General features: G+C 60.7%; 1 protein-coding gene and 1 long non-coding RNA gene across 3 annotated transcripts in view; one reads left to right on the forward strand and one right to left on the reverse strand.

The window, feature by feature from the left end:
• Nucleotides 1-16,639, forward strand: part of FRMD5 (FERM domain containing 5) — a 57,126-nt gene extending 40,487 nt beyond the window's left edge. The window contains exons 2-15 of one of the 2 annotated variants that reach the window (XM_039723245.1): nt 949-1,053; nt 1,496-1,538; nt 2,015-2,093; nt 4,259-4,356; nt 4,905-5,028; nt 6,008-6,095; nt 7,945-8,033; nt 8,698-8,761; nt 9,430-9,521; nt 10,446-10,520; nt 11,434-11,502; nt 11,877-11,983; nt 14,868-15,208; nt 15,388-16,639. In XM_039723245.1, the coding sequence (XP_039579179.1) occupies nt 949-1,053; nt 1,496-1,538; nt 2,015-2,093; nt 4,259-4,356; nt 4,905-5,028; nt 6,008-6,095; nt 7,945-8,033; nt 8,698-8,761; nt 9,430-9,521; nt 10,446-10,520; nt 11,434-11,502; nt 11,877-11,983; nt 14,868-15,208; nt 15,388-15,435 (1,422 nt within the window). In that variant the 3' untranslated portion in view covers nt 15,436-16,639. Of the gene's footprint in view, nt 1-948; nt 1,054-1,495; nt 1,539-2,014; nt 2,094-4,258; nt 4,357-4,904; nt 5,029-6,007; nt 6,096-7,944; nt 8,034-8,697; nt 8,762-9,429; nt 9,522-10,445; nt 10,521-11,433; nt 11,503-11,876; nt 11,984-14,867 lie in introns of both variants that reach the window. The other variant, XM_039723244.1, reaches the window with a different exon arrangement.
• LOC120509038 lies at nt 372-1,512 on the reverse strand. Its single transcript, XR_005629139.1, has 3 exons — nt 1,391-1,512; nt 970-1,123; nt 372-649 (listed from the first exon to the last, which is right to left on the reverse strand). It is a non-coding gene; the product is annotated as an uncharacterized LOC120509038 (long non-coding RNA).
• Nucleotides 16,640-17,116: the final 477 nt, after the last annotated feature.

Genomic DNA, 17,116 nt, shown 5'->3' on the forward strand with positions numbered 1-17,116 from the left:
GGCTGGCTGCACTCGGGGGTCTCGGGGGGCTTTTCCACCCTCGGTGTCCGTGATTACCTGGGGCAGGGCCGGGCTGCAGGCTGGGCTGCCCATCCCCGGGGCACGGCTGCGATGCGTGGAACCCTCTTTATTCCCAGCACAGACACCTTCCTGGTGCGGCAGCGAGCCCCAGGCACGGGCTGCTGCGTCCCGTGGGCTTCCCACCGCAGTCCGCGGCTGCCGAGCGAGTGTTTGATCCGATAACGCGCTCATTTGATCCGATAACGCGCTCATTTGATCTGATAAAGCGCTATTTGATGGGATACCGCTCTCATTTGATCAGACAAGCGGCGCGTTCCGTGTAGGTGTCGGGAGCGGTGTTCCTGCCGCGTTTGGGGAAGGAGCAGGCAGCGCTGTCAGCAGCCGCCTTTGATCCGCGGCGATGCGCAGCGGCTCCGCTCGCCGGGGGGAATCAGCGGCGTGGCAGGGGTTAATGCTCAGACGCGGGCCGCCGGCAGAGCAGCGGCTCCGCAGCCCCAGCCGAAGGGCAGGAGGGGAGTTTGGGCGTGGTGGCCGAAGCTCCGCGCAGGAGCAGCCCAGGGCTGACCGCACAAGCCCCGTGTTTAGCCGGGTGTGGAGCCAGGCGAGGAGAGGCCGGTGCAAGCAGACCCTGCAGCGGGATAAAGCTTTTTGTCGGGCCGTGATCTCCCTACACAGCCGGCTCAGGTGTGACCTTCCTCCCCGGAGGTATCCCGACATTCCCACCTGGGCCTGGGCTTTTCATCCCTTCTTGTGGGGCACAACCGCCCCGGCGGGGATGGGAGAAGGTTCTGGAGCCCAAATGTCACCCAGGAGCCGTGTGGGGGCTGCGCTGTCCTTGGTGTCACCCCACAGGCTGCAGACCCCTCACGCACCCCCGGGCTCTGCCCCACGCCCCCCGAGCTGCCGCTGACCCTCTTTGTCCTGCAGAGAGATGCCAAGGGCCAGTACCTGTTTGACCTCCTGTGCCACCACCTGAACCTGCTGGAGAAGGATTACTTCGGCATCCGCTTTGTGGACCCCGACAAGCAGAGGGTGAGAGAGCCCCTGCCCGGGCTGGGGAGAGGCTCAGGCCTGTCCTGGCAGCTGGGAACAGGAGAGGGAGCTGGAACAAAACCAGGAGTAGGCAGTGGTGAGGGGCTTCCCCCAGCAGCCCTGCCCTGCCCTGCCCTGGGTGGGCTCTGGGTGCTCCAGCGGGGCCGTTCCCTTTCCCAGGGCACAGGGATCTACTCACAGCCTTGAGCCCCCAGGGGACTGGGATCTACTGACCCTGAGCCCCAGGGCACAGGGATCTGCTCACCCTGAACCCCCAGGGCTCCCTCACTGTGGATGGGACCTTCTGAGCCTCCTGCTCCCTTCCAGGGCCACTCACCACACTCAGGTGGCTTTTCCCACCCAGAGCAGGACTCCTTTTCCTCATCCTCTCCACCTTCCAAGTCACAGCTGTCAGTCCTTAATTGCCTTCTTTTCCTTTCAGCATTGGCTGGAGTTCACCAAGTCGGTTGTGAAGCAGATGCGGGGTGAGTGTTGCAGGAGGTCTGGGCAGACTCTGCTCCTTCCATCTCACGTGTATTCCCATTTCCTGCAGCCTGCCCCCTCGGGGGTCGGTTCCAGCCCCTGTGCCAGGAGCAGCTCCCCCAGAACTGTTCTGGTGGGCTGAGAGCAGGGTTATCCCCCCCAGCCCCGGGGCAGCCACGGCCAGCACAGGGCAGCAGCCTCCAGGGAGAGCAGGAGCAATGAGGGGCTGAGCAGTGGCATTTGGGAGCGGGCAGTGGGTTGGCTGGTGGGTGGCCAGAGCCACTGGCACCTCCCCTCAGCTCTGCCAGGGTCACCTGCTCTGGCCATGGCCCCTGCAGTGAGGAGTGCTGCCCCTCCTTCCAAGGGCAGGCTGGGGGGACCATCAGGTGAGCCCCCATGTGCCCTGGCTGGAGCGGGGTGCCGCGGGGTGAAGGGGACAGCCCTGCCCTCTGGTGACACGGTGTCCCCCTCTCTGCAGCCCAGCCCCCCTTCACCATGTGCTTCCGAGTCAAGTTCTACCCCACGGACCCCGCGGCGCTGAAGGAGGAGATCACCAGGTGAGGGTGGCCTGGCCGGGCAGGAGCACACGGGAGAGCTGGCTTTGAGTCAGGGAAGAGCCACGGGGATTTCCCAGGCAGCCCGCATGCTTTGGGGTTGTTTCTGCTGGGGGGAAAGCTCAGGAGTCCCCAGGGTGAGCAGGAGCTGCTGTGCCTGGTGGGGAGCACAGGCTGAGGGTGGGCAGCCCTGGCACAGGTGCCCAGAGCAGCTGGGGCTGCCCCTGGATCCCTGGCAGTGCCCAAGGCCAGGCTGGACACTGGGGCTGGAGCAGCCTGGGACAGTGTTGGTGTCCCTGCCCATGGCAGGGGTGGCACTGGGTGGGCTTTAAGGTCCCTTCCTGTCTGAGCCATCCCTGGGCTCTGTGATTAAAGCCCCTGGCTTGGTCTCTGGGTGCAGCCAGTTCCAGACCCCATTCCAGGGCAGAGCACCCGAGCACAGCCCCAGCTCTGTGCCACAGCTGCTCAGGCTCAGGAGCAGGCACTGGTGCCCTGCTGAGCACGTCCCCAGCTCGGGGTGTCCTTACCGTGCTGGGGCTGCCAGGTGTGGTGTCCCTGCCCCTGGGGTCCCCAGAGGCAGCCGTGTCCTTACCCTGCTGGGGCTGCCAGGTGTGGTGTCCCTGCCCCTGAAATCCCCACAGGCAGGCAGCAGTGTCCTGCTGGGGCTGCCAGGTGTGGTGTCCCTGCCCCTGGTCTCCCCACAGGCAGGCAGCCGTGTCCTGCTGGGGCTGCCAGGTGTGGTGTCCCTGCCCCTGGTGTCCCCACAGGCAGCCGTGTCCCCTGACGTCAGGAGCGCTGGCGAGGCGCTGCACGCAGAGCTGGCAGCACAGCCTCTCCTGAGCTTCTATCTTTAGGGGCTCCTCGTGCTGCTCTTCCTGGCAGCAGGAAGGACACCAGGGCCCCGTGGAGCCAGCGCAGCAGCTTTGGAAGGGGAGCTGTGCATCCCCAGCAGCCCCGGGCAGCTCTGCCTGGGCTGCAGCCTGCACGAAGGGCTCGGAGCTGGCACCTCTGTGGGACACCTGAGAGCCCCCCAGGCCAAAGGGGTCCCTGCCACGGGGTCTGAGAGGGACTCTGAGCACAGCCTGCAGTGCCAGGGGCAGGCTGAGCTGGGATGTGGGGGAGAAATTCTTCTCTGCCAGGGTGCTGAGGGCCTGGCACTGGGCAGCCTGGTCCAGTGTGTCCCTGCCCATGGCACGGGGTGCAGTACACAGAATTTCCTCCCAAAAGGGGTCCCTGAGAGGGACTCTGAGCACAGCCTGCAGTGCCAGGGGCAGGCTGAGCTGGGATGTGGGGGAGAAATTCTTCTCTGCCAGGGTGCTGAGGGCCTGGCACTGGGCAGCCTGGTCCAGTGTGTCCCTGCCCATGGCAGGGGGTGCAATACACAGAATTTCCTCCCAAAACCTGACCTAACTCTGCCTTCTGCCACCCCCACAGCCCCAGGCTGAGGCCCCCATGCTGCCTCTGCTTGCTGCCCTTTGAGGTGTGCCTGCAGCTGCAGCTGGAACCTGGGCTTAAAATTCACTTTTCCCTGGACTGAGTCCACTCTAATAGCAAGATTTCTCTTTAATGTATTTCTTATCTGTGAAAATTAATGGCTTACCTCGTGATAAACTCAGATTTGAGCAATGAGGTGTGACCGAGGACTGCAGAGTGCAAATCTGGTTATTTAAATTCATTTCCGAGCGCTCCATTTTTGCTCCTTCCCTCATGACTTATGTTTTACCAGCTAAAGGTTTTCCCAAACGCCACATGATGCAGCCCAAAATGTTACTTAGCTTTAAATTTATTGGAATGTGTGATTTTTCCAGCATAGTTTGTCCTTTAACTGGGCACAGAGACAGGGATGGGAGCACAGGAGGAGCTGGCCCTGGGGGATGCAGCGAGCACGGAGCAGGGATGTGAGTGCATGCAATGAGGGAGGGCACAGGAAGTTTAGGAAGGGGAAAATCACATTATGGGGAGCTGAACATCCAGGGGAAATGCAGCAGGCACTGGTGGGCTCCAGATCATGAGACCCTGGGCAGGGTCAGCCCAGCCAGTGCCAGGTTGGGCTGCTGGGAGAGAGGTGCCACAGCAAGTGCCTGGTGGCAGGTGTTCCTGTCTAAATGGGCTGTTTGGGTAAGTAATTTAAAGTGTGCCTGATGAGGGGACTCTGCTCCTGTGCCCAGGTACCTGGTCTTCCTGCAGATCAAGAGGGACCTGTACCACGGCCGGCTGCTGTGCAAGACGTCGGACGCGGCGCTGCTGGCTGCCTACATCCTGCAGGGTGAGCTGGGCAGCAGAGAGCCTCTGCCTGCCCAGGAGCCTGCCGTGCTGCCCTGCCAGAGCCCTCTGCAGGGCCCAGGGCACCCACCTGGGCTGGGCCGGGCTGGGCCGGGCTGGGCTGGGCCAGGCTGGGTTGGGCGAGGATGGCTGCTGGGCTCTCACCTGCAGGGACACACCTGCACAGTGTCCCCCAGAGCAGCCACACCTGCACACTGTCCCCCACAGCAGCCACACCTGCACAGTGTTCCCCAGAGCAGCCACACCTGCACAGTGTCCCCCAGAGCAGCCCCTGGGCTCACCCAGCCCCTGCCCTCCTGCCTGCTCTCCTGCCTGCTCCTGCAGCCTGAGGAGTTCACAAATTTGGGGCAGGTGGCTCACACAGGCAGCAGAGTGGACTGATGCCGTTAGTGCCTGGCAGAGGATCCCCCCTGGGAAGCAGCGGGGTGGGAGCGGGGCTGGGGGCTGGGGGCTGCCCTGGCTGGGATGGGGATGGGGTGCACGCTGTGCTCTGCTCCTGCTGCTCTTCCCCACTGATCTGTCTCCCCCCAGCTGAGATCGGGGACTACGACCCCGGCAAGCACCCAGAGGGCTACAGCTCCAAGTTCCAGTTCTTCCCCAAGCACTCGGAGAAGCTGGAGAGGAAAATCGCCGAGATCCACAAGTCAGAGCTGAGGTGGGGGAGCTGCGGGGGCGGTGACACCCAGAGCACCCCTGGCCCTGTTTGGGATTGTCACTCGTGTGTCACATCCAGCTGGGACCTGCTTCTGCCTCAGCCAGCACGGCCCAGGGTGACAGTGACCCTCATGGGGCAGTGACCCTCATGGGACAGTGACCTTCATGGGACAGTGACCCTCATGGGGCTGTGACCTTCATGGGGCTGTGACCCTCATGGGACAGTGCCCTTCATGGGGCTGTGACCTTCATGGGACAGTGCCCTTCATGGGGACAGTGCCCTTCATGGGGCTGTGACCTTCATGGGGCAGTGACCCTCATGGGACAGTGCCCTTCATGGGACAGTGCCCTTCATGGGACAGTGCCCTTCATGGGGACAGTGCCCTTCATGGGACAGTGCCCTTCATGGGGCTGTGACCTTCATGGGGGCAGTGACCTTCATGGGACAGTGACCCTCATGGGACAGTGCCCTTCATGGGGCTGTGACCTTCATGGGACAGTGCCCGGGGCCCTCACAAACCCCTGCTGCCCTCTCCAGGGACGTGAGCTGTAGAGCCATCAGCAATCCCCATCATCCCACGGCACTGCTGGTGCCTCTGGAGCTGTGTCCTGAAGCGTTCCCAGGGAAGGAAGTGGGTTTAACTCCCCAAAAACCCATCAGAGCCGTGTCCTTATGTGCCAGGGGCTGCTGCCCTCTGCCACCTTTCCTTCCCCTGATGAGAAGTTTGTGCTGCAAGCAGGGAATCCCTCCCTACATTTGGCAGATGCCTTCTGACCCCTGCCAGTCCAGCGTGGCTCTTGTGGTGCAGCTGGCAGGACAGGGTGGGCCAGGCTCCAGGGCTGGGCTCCCGTGATCCCATAAAAATGTGGTGGGAATGTGCTGTGGCTGGTGCTTCATTGTTAGCAGGATCCCTGCAGCTGCCTTTCACCTTCCTGTCTGCCATGGAATATTCTTTTTTCCCTGTTTTTCCCTCCTGCAGTGGGCAGACACCAGCTACTTCAGAGCTGAATTTCCTCAGGAAAGCCCAGACTCTGGAGACCTACGGGGTTGACCCCCACCCGTGTAAGGTAAAGCAGCTCCTGACCCCGTTCCTGAGGCTGCTGGGCTCCTCTCCGGGGCCAGTTGCCTGCTGAGGTGCCAGGGGCTGTCCCCGGTGCATCTGTCACCTCCAGCAGCTCTGGGGCTGTGCTCAGGGGCCGTGCTAGGGCCATCAGCCCTGTTCAGCCTCGGCCCCCTCCCTGGCCAGGGGGAGAGCACGGGGGAGAGGGGAGGGTGAGGGCTCTGAGACCTCCCAGGGGAGCTGTAGGAAAGCGTTTTCAGCAGAGACAGCTGTGACAGGGTGGTCGATGCCCTCCTGCAGAAGCAGAACCAGGTCAGTGACGTGGCTGAGGAGCCACCAGGCATTAATCTGGCTGGGACAGCCCATCCCTGTGCCCTGCCCAGCCTGGAATCCAGTTTGCTGCTGGGAGTGCTCTTCATGCACTGAGGATGTCACTGCGTGTGGCTCTCTGCTCATTGCTGGGGCTGGACTGGCTCAGGAGTGCCTGGACTGGGCTAGGGGCTGGCACCGATTGCTGGTTTGCACTGGCTGAGGAATCCCAGGACTGGGCTGATTGCTGGTCTGGACTGGCTCAGGAGTGCATGGGCTAGGGGCTGGCACTGATTGCTGGGGTAGGACTGGCTCAGCAGTCCCTGGACTGGGCTGATTGCTGGTCTGGGCTGGCTCAGGAGTGCATGGGCTAGGGGCTGGCACTGATTGCTGGTCTGGGCTGGCTCAGCAGTCCCTGGACTGGGCTAAGGGCTGGTTTGCACTGGCTCAGTGCCACCCGGGCCCTGGCTGGGCAGGGCTCCGAGGGAGGCAAGTACAGCTGGGGGTTATCGTGTTCTGGGTTAATTGCTATATATAATATATATATATTTAGGCCTTGGACGTCAGTGATCCTTGTGGGTCCCTTCCTACTCAGGATATTCTGTAATAATATAATAAATAACCAAATTAAACTATATATATATTATGGTAATTATATATACCAAATAAGTAGTGTATATCTATATAATAGCTATATATACTTAGAGTAATATAGTTACGATATATGTATAAAAATACATGTTAATTGCAACAATTATAACATGGTGTTATATTAATAGCATGAATTCTATAAATGTCAATATGACATTTAATATACATAATAACAGATAATTGTGACTCAGGATATTCTGTGATAATATAATAAATAACCATATTAAACTATATATATTATGGTAATTATATATACCAAACAAATAGCATATATCTATATAACAACTATATATACTTGCACAGAGTAATATAGTTACTATATATATATACATAAATATATCTATAAATACACATTAATCACAACAATTATAACATGGTATTATATTAAGAGCAGGAATTCTATAAATGTCAATATCACATTTAATAATAACAGGTAATTGTGACTCAGGATACTCTGTGATAATATAATAACCATATTAAAAATTATATATTATAGTAATTATATATACCAAATAAATAGCATATATCTATATAATAATTATATATACTTACACAGAGTAATATAGTTACTATATATATATATTAAAAAAAATATATAAATATACATTAATCACAGCAATTATAACATGGTATTATATTAATAACAGGAATTCTATAAACATCAATATGACATTTAATGTAGATAACAGACCACTGTGACATCCTGCTGGCAGCGCCAGCCCCTGGGGTGGTGCAGTGCCCATCCCTGGGGCTGGGGGCACAGTGACGTGCCAGCTGTGCCAGCTGTGCTGCCAGCAGCTGTACGAGCCATCCCTGGGGCTGGGGGCACAGTGACGTGCCAGCTGTGCCAGCTGTGCTGCCCAGCAGCCGCACAAACCCTCGCTGTTGCCTTGCAGGACGTGTCTGGCAATGCAGCCTTCCTGGCCTTCACCCCCTTCGGCTTCGTCGTCCTGCAGGGGAACAAGAGAGTTCACTTCATCAAGTGGTGAGTTCAGTCCCCGTGTGAGCTCACCTTAGTTCCAGTGTGAGTTTTCATTCCCAGTGTGAGCTGAGCCCACTCCCAGTGTGAGCTGAGCCCACTCCCAGTGTGAGTTGAGCTCATCCCCAGTGTGAGTTGAGCTCATCCCCAGTGTGAGTTGAGCTCATCCCCAGTGTGAGCTGAGCCCACTCCCAGTGTGAGTTGAGCTCATCCCCAGTGTGAGCTCGCTCCAGTGTGGTTTCCCCCAGGGGCTCCCCTCGCTCCCTGGCCACCCCCAGGCTGGCTGGCTGTGTGGGCACCGGGCAGTGCTCGGTGCACCCAGAGCTCTGCTGCCCCAGAGCATTGCTCTCTACATCTGTCCCCATTAACCTCCACCATCCCCGTGCCAGCCACACCCCAACCCCCCCAGCCCCCGGGAGCCTTCTCAGCTGTCCCTGGGTCACCACAGCACGCCCAGGTCTGGCCGGTGTGTCCCTGGCACTGGCACTGCCAGTGTCCTGGGGTGAGCCCCCGCTGACCCCCAGCTCCACTGGGGCTGCCCCCCACTCCAGCCCCGGGTTTGTGAGCCAGGGCTGCTCTCAGCACCCTGTGGCACCTCCTGGGATGGAGAGCAGGCTCTGGAAGCTGCTGGCTGGGCACAGCTCCCAGCTGCCTGTCCTTGTCCCCCCAGGAACGAGGTGACCAAGATGAAATTCGAGGGGAAGACTTTCTACCTGTACGTAAGTCAGAAGGAGGTGAGTGCTGCCCCTCCCGTGGGACATCCTGGGCACAGCGTGCTCCTCCCCTCGGCGGGCTCTCCAGGGATGGGGCAGCACCACCCCCGCCCTGCAGGGCAGGACATGGGGACAGCAGCTGCAGCTCTGGGCCAGTGCTGGGGTCACCTCCCCGCTCCTGCTGGTGCCCAGATGTGGGCACTGGACCCCACAGCCCCCTTAGCCCAGGCCAGGCCCCCCAGAGCTCCTGGCTGTGCCCTCCCTTGGGATTATTCCTGAGGTGCTTCTTCATTGCCATCATCCCTCAAAGTCAGCCAGAGCTCCTCTGGCTGGTGTTGGCTCCCACAGGAGCCATCTGCAGGAATTCTGAACAGCCCCTGGCTGTTCCCAAAGGCTGGGAGCTGTGGGCACATCTGCCCATCCCTCAGGGCAGGTGCTGCACCAGGCTGAGCCCTGCATCCCAAACGGCTCCAGAGCAGGATCTGCCCCTGCCAGTGCCACTCTCCAGCTCTGTACACTCCACTCTTTGTCTGTGGGATGAGCACCCCTCCCTGTTCTCCCCCTGACTCCCTCTCTTCCTCCTTTAGCTGCCCCTGCCAGTGCCACTCTCCAGCTCCGTACACTCCACTCTTTGTGGGATGAACATCCCCTCCCTGTTCTCCCCCTGACTCCCTGTCTTCTTCCTTTAGGAGAAGAAAATTGTTCTCACCTATTTTGCCCCGACGCCAGAAGCCTGCAAACACCTCTGGAAGTGCGGGATCGAGAACCAGGCTTTCTACAAGTACGTGCTGCTGTCTGGGCTGTCCTGCACCCCATGGCTGGGTGCCCACCTGTGGGCTCCACCCAGGCACCGGGGTCTGTCACTGGCCATGTGGCACCTTGTCCCAGTGGCCCTGGCAGAGCCAGCAGCCACCAAAAGCACCACTGCCCTGGGTGGGGTCTCTGCCCTGCAGGGACCCTCCCTTCCCAGCCCCTCTGTGCTCATCCCTCCTCAGCAAACTCCCATCAGGAAATGATAACTACTTATTTGGGATGAAGCCTGGAATGCCGAGCAGCACCATCCTGTTCGTGCCATCCTTAACCCAGGCCACTCTGTGCTTCGTAATGAGTTTTATTTTAATCAGCAAGCTGCGAGACAGAGCATGCGATGCATTCCCACCGGGAATTCTGCAATCAGCAGCTGCAATCAGCAGGTTTCACTCCTCATTACACGAACACGACATGAAATTGCAATATTGCTTTACAAATCTGCCTGTGATTAATCGTGGCAGTGAATCACCGCTGGGTGCTGCACCGTGGGCTGGCCTGAGGTGCTGCTGGGCACTCCTGGGGTGGGGAGGGGGTGGGATGGTCCCTCTGGGCACCCTGGTGGGAGCCCACCTGCCCAGGAGGGGCTGAGTCTGTCACCCTGCAGTTCCCAGGCCATGGGAGCCTTTCAGCCCCCCGGGGTGTCACTGCTGGTATAGAGAGTGCCAGTCCCTGCAGGGTGTCACTGCTGGCCCTGTGACCCCAGGCCCTGCAGAGCCCTTGGCCGTGTGTCTGTCCTGGCTGCCGGCAGGGATGGGCTGTGTCCATGCAGGAGCCCTGTCCTGCTGGCCAGTGGCACCTGGAGCAGCAGCAGTCACAGCCCCAGGGCTCTGCTCCTTCACCTGGCCCTGCTGCCAGTGCTGGGCAGGGCTCTCACAGCGCTCCTGGGCTCTTGCAGGTTGGAGAAGTCGAGCCAGGTGCGGACGGTGTCCAGCAGCAACCTGTTCTTCAAGGGGAGCCGCTTCCGCTACAGGTAAATCCTGGAGAGGTAAATCCTGGAGAGGTAAATCCTGGCACAGGTAAATCCTGGTGCAGGTAAATCTTGGTGCAGGTAAATCCTGGTGCAGGTAAATCCTGGAGAGGTAAATCCTGGTGCAGGTAAATCCTGGTGCAGGTAAATCTTGGTGCAGGTAAATCCTGGAGAGGTAAATCCTGGCACAGGTAAATCCTGGAGAGGTAAATCCTGGCACGGGTAAATCCTGGCACAGTAAATCCTGAAATCCTGGAGAGGTAAATCCTAGCACGGGTAAATCCTGCCGCAGGAGCAGCTGCTGGGTGTGCTACTGTGTGCTCCTCGGGGAGCAGCTTGGGGCTGCAGCAGCCCAAGGACACCTCAGGGTTTTCCAGAGACCCCCCATTGCAGCACTGACCCCACCAGGCCACCTGCACCACTGTCCCTGTGTCACAGAGGCCACCCCTGTCCCCAGCTCACAGGAGAGGGTTTGGAGGGACAGGAGTGGAGGATGGGAAATCTGGGGGTTGAGAATGAGGTGTGAAACAAACCACTACTGTCCCTAAACTCCTGTGCTGAGCTGCTGGAGCGAGAGCCTGGACTGGGGACCTGGTGTCCCCAGCATGGGGCACCCCAGCATGTCCCCTCAGCGAGCACAGTGCTGGCACCCTCCTCGCTGGCATGGGAGGAGCTGGATGCCCGTGTTGTGTCCATCTCAGCTGAGGGGAGGTCACCCCTGGTGTCCACATCCCATGCCAGAAAAAGCAGCAAAATATGGTGGCAGAGGTGTCACGCAGCCTTCTCCATCACCCCCATTCCCCTGGAGCAAGCACCCCTGCTTTCCCCGGGAGCCGAGTGGGGAGGGGCCCAGGCTGTGTGTGGCTGCCAGGGCTGTGCTCCTGTCCTCACCCTGCTGCTCTTGACCCTCCTGCAGCGGCCGTGTCGCCAAGGAGGTGATGGAGTCCAGCGCCAAGATCAAGAGGGAGCCCCCCGAGATCCACCGGTGAGAGCCTGGCAGCAGCTGCCAGGGGCGGGAGACCGGGGTGGGAGCGTGCCCGGGGTGGCAGTGTGGTCAGGGTGGGAGTGTGCCCAGGGCACTGCCGTGTGCCTGGGTGGGAGTGTGCCCAGGGTGGGGGTGTGCCCAGAGTGGGAGTGTGCCCAAGGTGGGAGTGTGCCCAGGGCATTGCCATGTGCCTGGGTGGGAGTGTGGTCAGGGTAGGAGTGTGGTCAGGGTGGGAGTGTGCCCAAGGTGGGAGTGTGCCCAAGGTGGGAGCATGCCCAGGGCACTGCGGTGTGCCTGGGTGGGAATGTGGTCAGGGTGTACCCGCAGCGCTGGCTCTGCCCTGGCCCTGATCCTGTCCCCGCTGCTGTCCCCAGGGCCGGGCTGGTGCCCAGCCGGAGCTGCCCCTCCATCACGCACGGCCCCCGGCTGAGCAGCGTGCCCCGCACCCGGCGGAGAGCCGTCCACATCTCCATCATGGAAGGTAGGACACGGGGCAGCCCTGCCCGACGCGCTGGGGCACGGGAACACACGGACACAGGGACACAGGGACACACGGCCAGGGCACACGGACACAGGGACACACGGACACAGGGACACACACACAGGCTCACGCACGGCCCCCGGCTGAGCAGCGTGCCCCGCACCCGGCGGAGAGCCGTCCACATCTCCATCATGGAAGGTAGGACATGGGGCAGCCCTGCCCGACGCGCTGGGGCACGGGAACACGGACACAGGGACACACGGACAGGGCACACGGACACAGCGACACACGGACAGGGCACAGTGACACACACAAGGACACACACAGAGACACATGGACAGGGCACACGGACACAGGTGTGCACAGAAACACAGGTGTGCACACAGACACAGGTACACAGATGCATGTACACACATGTGCACAGAGACACACACGTGCACACACACACACGTGCACACACACACACACACGCGCACACACACACACACACACGTGCACAGTGTCCAGCTGAGGCCACAGCCCTGTGGCTTGCTGTCAGCAAAGCTGGTGTTGCAGCCGGCTGGAGCAGGGAGGCTGCTCCCGGTCCTGGGGCTGTGTCAGAGTAGGAGGCACTGGGAAGAAGGTCTGGCACTGCAGAGCACTGGGAGCAGCTGTGGCGGTGCCCCGCAGGGCTGGGGACATGCTGGGGCTGTGGCTGTGTTACCTGCTGCTCACAGCAGTGTGACTCCCAGTGACAGGGCTGTTCCCTGCCCCTGGACGGGGCCAGCCCTGCCCCTGCTCAGCCACCCTGATCCTGGTCCCAGAATGCAGGCAGGGACAGGACTGTCTGCCCCCTGGGCAGGATTTAATTCCACCAAGGGATCCCAGGGTTGGTGGCTGTGCCAGTTTTGGGGATGGAAGCACACAGGGTCACCTCTGCCACGCAGTTCCACGTGACAGTCTGTCCCCAGATGCCGCTGGGAAGCGGCCAGTGCGTTAAATCACCTCCCACCATAAATCACCCCGAGCTGGTTCCACCCCTTTGCTTTTCCTCACTCTCACTTCAGCTCGGTCCCGTGGGAATGCGGGCGCCCAAAATAGTGCTGAGCCCAGGGCCGGCAGCAGTGCCCCTCTCGGAGCTGTCCCCGCACTGCTCGTGTCCCCGTGCCCCGGGCCACCATGGTGAAGTGCCTGGTAAAGATTAAAACCAGGGTCAGCGTGCACCTGTGGCTCATCAACCACTGCTGCCGGGGGGTGCGGGTGCGGGTGCTGGCCCTGGGCCCGCGGCTGCTCTCCCGGGCCCTGGGCATCCTGCCGCTGCTGCCGGCTGCCCCCAGCCTCGGCCACCCTGCTCCCGACGGCGCCGGGGAGCCGCCCGAGCCAGGTAACGCTGGGATCTCCTGGGATCTCCTGCAGCTGCACGGGGTTCCCATGGATTGGTTCCTGTGGTCGGCTGGTGAGCAGGGGGGCAGGAATGGGGGTGCAGGGTATGTGGCAGGGAGAGGGCTGGGGTCTCCCAGGCTGGCCGGGCTCCAGGTTGTTGTTACCACACCAGCTCTGGTGGTGGGGCTGGACTCTCGGATTTCCAGCATTTTCCAGCTTCTGCTGCCAGTCCTGTGGGAGCAGATGGCAGGAGGGTTTGGGTCTGGGGGCCAGCACGGCTGTCACTGTGGTGATGAGCGGTGGCACCCCCTCAGGGGCTGTCCCCCGTGTCGGGGACACAGCGGGTGCCGTGGGGAGCACTCCCATGAGAGGGGAGAGCGCAGAGCTGGCAGGGTGAGAGCGTGTTCCCTCCTCAGTGCCCGGGAGCCCGGCGTTGCTGTGGCACTCATCCGGGCAGCGCTCACAAAGGAGAGGCTGCAAATCCCCGGGAATGCGGCCGGATGAGCTCCGGGTGCTGCCCTTCACCCTCCGGCAGCCAGGCCGTGGTGACAGCATGTCGAGGTGCTTCAGTGCACTGTGCTCTTCCCCCGGTGACAGGTCCAGCCCCGTCCCTCTCCAGCCGCCTGCAGGGTGGCCCTGGGGACCAGCTGGTCCCCACCATGACCTTCAGACACCCTCCCTGGAGCTGGGGCCGCTGCAATAGCAGAGTTCCTATCCCCTCCTGCCTGCCAGAACCACCTGAAACAAGTCCCTTATGTGTGTGGTTTCTTGGAATTTGGGGATTTAGAGGAGATGTTGGTAGGGGCAGGAGTTCCTTGGCACAAAGGACCAAAGCTCAGCCTGGTACAGGGCTGGGGCTGGCACAGAGCTCCTGCCACAGCTCCTGCTTGGCTGTGAGTGACATAAAACATTTGGTTTGTGGTGAACTCAGAGCAGCCTGTGCTGCAGGTGTTCCTGCATGTGATGGGGATATCTCCCCTGTGTGCTGAGGGACCCCCACCAGCCCAGCACGACCCTCTGCTCGCGCACCTCCAGGGTTCTCATCTCTGCCCCCCATCCCTGCGATGGCCGTGCCCCCAGCCCGCTCCTGTCTGTGTCACCCTGTCCCGGGCAGGTGCCCGTGGTGCTGCAGTGCCACGGCTGGCAGTGCCAGCAGCAGAGGGGCCCCAAGCACTGCGGGCAGCTGCCGGGGGGCTGTCACTGTCACCTCAGGGCAGCAGGAGCCCGCGGGTGTGTGTCATTGCCCGTGGAACAGCCCGGACCCTGCCGCGGTCCCGGCTGGCAGCCAGCGGCTGGCGGTGCCGGTGACAAGCCAGGCGGGTGTCGAGGTGTCACCGCCACAGTGACAGGTCCTGTTGAAGGGGCTGCAGGTCCTGAAGGACCAACAGCAACAAGCAGCAGCGACCCAGGGCAGCCGCCGCGCTCTGTCCCGCGGGGACACCGGTGTGGGCAGTGCGGGCAGCTCCGGCTGGGGAGGGGAACCCACTGCACGCCCTGAGCGTCCCCTGCCCTGTCTCCCCAGGCCTGGAGTCCCTCCGTGACAGCGCCCACTCGACCCCGGTGCGCTCGGCTTCCCACGGCGACGCCTTCGCGGGCCCGGGCCGGAGCGGCCGCGCCGAGAGCAGCGAGCGGGTGGCCGTGATCGCCGACGAGAGCTACAGCCCCGCGGACAGCGTGCTGCCCACGCCCGTGGCCGAGCACAGCCTGGAGCTGATGCTGCTGTCGCGCCAGGCCAACGGGGCCCCGTGCAGCATCGAGGAGGAGAAGGAGTCGGAGGCGGGCACGCCGGCGGCAGAGGCGGAGGGCGAGCTGCGGGCGCTGTGCCCGGGCGCCGGCGGCCTGGGGCCGGCACAGGCCCAACAGGTGAATAAGTTTCTTTTAAGTGTCCTCCGTTTGCTCCTTGTGACAGTTGGACTCCTCTTTGTTTTGCTCCTCCTCCTGATCGTCCTTACCGAGTCCGACCTTGACACTGCCTTTTTCCGCGATATCCGCCAGACCCCAGAGTTCGAGCAGTTCCATTACCAATACTTTTGTCCCCTCAGGCGATGGTTTGCCTGCAAGCTCCGCGCCGTGGTAAACCTGCTCATTGACACCTGAAGGCAGGAGCCACCACGGGGGCCTGGACCTGCCGCCGTCACTCTCTAACCCTCCCCTCCCGACCCCAGCCCGGCCGGCGAGGAGGCGGCTTTCCGGGAGGAAGAGGAGGGTGGGCGCAGCCCCCGGAGCCCCCTCCTCCCCGTGCTCCCAGCCCCGGAGCCCGCACAACACCTCCCGTCCCGATCCCCCGCGCACGACTTGGGAAGCACCGAGCAGAGGGGAATTATTTGGATTCTCTGCTCTGCCGCCCCGGCCGGGGCTGGCGGGGCCGTTCCGCAGGAGCTTTAGCAATGGTGCTACTGAGGTTTCATTTAACACTCGTGTACTGTCACGGTACTCAATCCGCACTGTGCCCGCGCCCCCGCCCTCCACGAACCGCTTGGCAGAGCCCTCCCTGCTCACGGAGCCTCCCAGGAGGTGACACAGCCGCCAGGCTCCGGGACGCCCCGTGCCCTCCTCCCGAGCCCTCGCCCCGCTGCGGACTCGGCCCTTCGCCACTTTTTCAAGCCTTGAAGCATCGGTGCTCCCGAGGGCAGGGGAGCATGGAAGCCAGGGGACGCCAGGCACGCGCGGCCAAACCTGGCGTGGAGCTGAAGTGACTGTGTCAGATTTATTGGGATGACCTTTACCCTCCGCCAGTTGTTCCTGTTTTGTAAAAAAACCAAGCAAAAAGAACAAAAAAAACAAACAAAAAAAGAAAGAGAGACATTTCAAGGTCTATTTTAACAAGGAAATGCTATTTTGTTATCAGATCTAATCCAGTCTTTTTTTACTTTACGGATGGGGTGACCGTGGGTGCCGCGACCGAGCGGCTCCCAGTGAGCAAAGGTTTCAGAGGAAACGCCGGGAGCCCAAGGCCAGCCGAGCCCTGCTGGGCTTGGGACAGAGAAGGAGCTCTGCTTTTGGGACTCTTCCCAAGAGGACACAAGTTTGGAAGCGCAGGTGACACTGACGAAGCCAATGGACACCTTTAGCCCCAACCATCATTGAGTGCAAGTCAATAAACCCAACTCATCGTGCCGGTGATGATCCCCAGGCTGTTGGTCACCAGGAGCAGCAGCAGCCCATCCACAGGCAGCAATAACAGCCAGTTCTGGTCAGGTTGGGGTGACAAGTTGGACACATCAGGAAAAAAAAAAAAAAAAAAAAAAAAAAAAAAAAAAAAAAAAAAAAAAAAAAAAAAAAAAAAAAAAAAAACCAAACCAGAAGGGTGAAAACAGCTGAGCAAGTTTAATTTCATCTCAGGGAGAGATTTTTCTGTAAGCTGGGGCCATAACTGCAGTTTTACAAAGCCTGATGTCCGTGTTGTCTTTGAGCACCCAGCAGCCACCGGCGGGCGGGACGGTGACGCTGGGCCCCGCGGGCTCCCTGTCACTGCAATAAGGGGAGAGGTCCCGTCGGGGGCACAGCCCCCCTGCCCGCGTCACAGCGCTCTCAGCACGAGCCCGAGGAGGGCTGGGGTCCAGCCCCGGCTCCAGAGCACGGCAGGAGCCCTGGGGAAGGCTCCAGGAGCCCCGGGGAAGGCTCCAGGAGGCGGAGGAGCGAGTTTTTTACATGATAATCCTGTTTTATGCAACATAGCAGAATTAACTCTTAGTGTAGTGTTCCTACCTCAGCCCATAGCGCTGATGTTTCTATGCAGTTGTGCTCGTCCCGACGCTGACATTTTTTACC

The sequence above is a fragment of the Passer montanus genome, unplaced genomic scaffold (genome assembly GCF_014805655.1).
Source record: "Passer montanus isolate IOZ18808 unplaced genomic scaffold, ASM1480565v1 scaffold5, whole genome shotgun sequence".
In the NCBI taxonomy this organism is placed as follows: Eukaryota; Metazoa; Chordata; class Aves; order Passeriformes; family Passeridae; genus Passer; species Passer montanus.